This window comes from Sminthopsis crassicaudata, chromosome 2 (assembly GCF_048593235.1).
Source record: "Sminthopsis crassicaudata isolate SCR6 chromosome 2, ASM4859323v1, whole genome shotgun sequence".
In the NCBI taxonomy this organism is placed as follows: domain Eukaryota; kingdom Metazoa; phylum Chordata; class Mammalia; order Dasyuromorphia; family Dasyuridae; genus Sminthopsis; species Sminthopsis crassicaudata.
The window spans coordinates 512,084,224-512,087,890 of NC_133618.1; the positions used below are offsets into that span (position 1 = coordinate 512,084,224).

A 3,667-nucleotide genomic window follows, 5' to 3' on the forward strand; every position below is an offset into this window, starting at 1 on the left:
TGAGTCCCTCAAACACAGCAGTACTGTTCCCAAGGAAGAATAAAAACTCATAGAATTATAGGATTTAGAATTAGAAGGGAAACTACTATTTTTTTTTCAGTAGATTCCTCAAATTTGAGTATGTTTCAATCACCACACTCTCCTTAAAACCCTCCCTTAAAATCAGTCAGAATCAAGAAGCAAGAGCAGGATCTAGGTGAACCATTATTTTAACTTAGGTGTTCTCTTGCCCCTCCCCTCCCCCCCAGTAATATGGAAAGAGCATGGGACTACGAATTAAGAAAACTAGATTCAAATCCCAGCTACCATGCTTCTAGTTATGAGTCCTTGAACAATTCTCATAGATTTCTCAACTTCAATTTTCTTAATTTTAATTTTTTTTATGATATTCTTCATGAAATCATTGTAAGGGAAGAACTTTGGCTATTTTAAGGATATTTTAAAGTGAATTGCTGTTGTTAATAACTTCTAGTCCAGCTCAATTGATTTTGGTTATAATAGTTTCTATGTTGGCACCAAAAAAACTCTGGCCTGAAAATAAGCGTATATCAGACCTAAATTGTTTGGTTTCTGGATGATTTTGACAAAGTCATCTTCTCACCCTGTGCCCATGTATGTTAAATGGAAATAGCACTCCATGGTTCGAATCACTGCATGAACCATTCCAAGTGCTTTCACAAGTAGGAATGGGATTTGCATTGTTAATTTGGATTCACTTATACTTTCTTTCATGTTTACCATCCAAAAGGAAGTATATTATTCTCTTATAATGAGAATTGGGACAACCTGACATTCTGCTACAGATGATTATGGGAATTGTTTATGAATGGGTATGCATTAATTGTTCCCTCCACCGCCCCCATGTATTTATTGATCCAATGATACTGGTCACTTTCATATTCCTCAAAAAAGACATTCTATCTCTTAATTCTGGCTATTTTTACTAGCAGTCCCTCATGTTCTAGCTTTTCTGATTTCCTTCAAATTCCAGATAAAATCCCTCTTTCTATAAAAAGTTTTCCACATCTCTCTTAGATCTAATGCCTTTCCTTTGTTAATTATTTCCAATTTATCCTGTTAATATCATCTTTATATATAGTTATTTTCATGGTGTCTCTCCATTAAACAGTGAGCTCCTTGGGAGCTGTCTTTTGCTCCTCCCACCCCATTTTTTTTTGTATCCAGAACAATTAGTAAAATGACTGGCACAGACTAGGTGCATAATAACTGTTTACTGATTAATTTATTTCAAATGCAAAATATTTTCTACTGTACCACATAAAGCACATCTTTAGTGACTCCAAGCAATATGTTGAAAAATGAGGAAATCCTTATTCATTCAGTGTCATTGATGAATGCCTCAGAGAAGCAAAGTGCCAGTTACCTTGTATTGCAGGAGAGCCCTTTTTATACATTAGATCAATAAGAAGTGGCGAGGAATAACTTCTTTGGAATTTGGAGGGAAAAAGCAAACATCAGAGAGTTGTCCTTATTGCACTGTCAGCTATCAAAAAGAGGCTCAGATGCCTATAGAATAGTTTCAACTCTCTCAACTATGGCAAAGAATAACAAATAATGAGACGCAAAACATTTAGAAACTGTAGCACTTTCTTACACCTTCCCAGGAATGTTCGGAGCACTTTTCAGTGAGATTCTGGCTTTTTTTTTTTTAATTCATTTTTCCAAATTATCCCCTCCCTCCCTCCACTCCCTCCCCCCCGATGGCAGGCAATCCCATACATTTTACATGTGTTACAATATAACCTAGATACAATATATGTGTGTAAATACCATTTTCTTGTTGCACATTAATTATTAGCTTCCGAAGGTATAAGTAACCTGGGCAGATAGACAGTAGTGCTAACAATTTTCATTCCCCTCCCAGTGTTCCTTCTCTGGGTATAGTTATTTCTGTCCATCATTGATCAACTGGAAGTGAGTTGGATCTTCTTTATGTTGGAGATTTCCACTTCCATCAGAATACATCCTCATACAGCATTGCTGTTGAAGTGTATAGTGATCTTCTGGTTCTGCTCATTTCACTCAGCAACAGTTGATTTAAGTCTCTCCAAGCCTCTCTGTATTCCTCCTGCTGGTCATTTCTTACAGAGCAATAATATTCCATAACCTTCATATACCATAATTTACCCAACCATTCTCCGATTGATGGACATCCATTCATCTTCTAGTTTCTAGCTACAACAAAAAGAGCTGCCACAAACATTTTGGCACATACAGGTCCCTTTCCACTCTTTAGTAATTCTTTGGTATATAATCCCAATAACAGCAATGCTGGGTCAAAGGGTATGCACAGTTTGACAACTTTTTGGGCATAGTTCGATTCTGGCTTTTTTGAGATCTACATTACAGAGGGGTCCAGAGCAGAACGGTGCCCTTTGCATTTGCAAGTACACAAGTGGGGTGGATTAAGAGAGTTTTGGGGACACTCACATGCTCTCTGTGTTTGGCCTCTAGAGGGTGATGTTGCATAAATTGAGCCAGGTTCTTCTGAAAATGAAGCCCAGAAACACACTCTCCCCTTATAAGTCCTAGTGTGTACAGCTCCTGAAGGTACTCAGACTGAAAGAACTCTTGCAGCAGTATCAATCCAAGGGGCTCAGGAACCAGAAAGTAAGCAGACTCATTGAGGGACAGCCTGCTCCTGGAAATTCACAGGAAGAACTTTCTTCTCTCTTTCCTGAAAGTGATCTTTGATCCCCCCAACCCACCTACCTCAAAGGAGAGAGGAATCCCAGATTCATCCTAGGGAGCCATGACCCTTGTGTCCATTCTCACCTTTGTGGTGATCTTCATACTGAGTGAGTAATATTTCATTTTACTCATATCTGTTGTTTCAGTTAGAATCCTCTTAGAAGCCTATTTTCTTCTGCTTATAGTAATTTTCTTTTTATTTTTTTAGCAGAAACAACAGAAGCACAATCAGTGACTCAGCCTGAAGACCAGGTTTCTGTCTTTGAAGGGTCCTCGGTGAAGCTGAAATGTAACTATTCAGTTTCTATGAGTCCTTTTCTCTTCTGGTATGTCAAATATCCCAAGCAAGGGCTTCAAGTCCTCCTGAGACACACTTCAGAGGAAAGTAACAAAGGTTTCCAGGCCAAACTCAACAAGGATGAAAGCTCCTACCACCTGAGAAAGCTCCATGTCCAAGAGGAAGACTCAGCTATGTACTTCTGTGCTGTGAGTGACACAGTGAGAGGACTCACAAAAGAAGCTGAACACAAACCTCCTGAGACAGTCTTTGAAATGTTCCTCTAAGGATGGTTTATTTTGTTTTATTTTCTTTTCAGAGTCCCTCAAACACAGTAGTACTGTTCCCAAGGAAGAATAAAAAGTCGTCTAATTATAGGATTTGGAATTAATTAATTAATTAATTTAGAATTAAAAGGGACTTGGAAGACTAATTAGTTAATAAGTGAGAAAACTGAGGCAGAGAATAGTTGAGCAAATTGGCAAAAAATTTACAGATGGAAAGTAATAGTTATTGTATTCCTTCAGAATACAGATATACCAAACTATCAATTCCTCACAAACACTTGCGACTGAAGAGTTGAGTCCCAAACATTTAAAATTCCCATATTTCTCTCTGTATACATTTGACATTATCAGGGAAAGTTGATGAATTCTTCTTTTGGGCCAGAGCTCCAAA

The 3,667-nt window shown here is 37.9% G+C and overlaps 1 gene segment (V, D, J or C); it reads left to right on the plus strand.

Annotated features, from left to right (window-relative positions):
* Nucleotides 1-2,565: 2,565 nt before the first annotated feature.
* LOC141553669 (T cell receptor alpha variable 16-like) lies at nucleotides 2,566-3,419 on the plus strand. The segment is given in 2 exon segments: nucleotides 2,566-2,819; nucleotides 2,921-3,419. Coding segments are annotated over 2 exon segments (402 nt in total).
* Nucleotides 3,420-3,667: the final 248 nt, after the last annotated feature.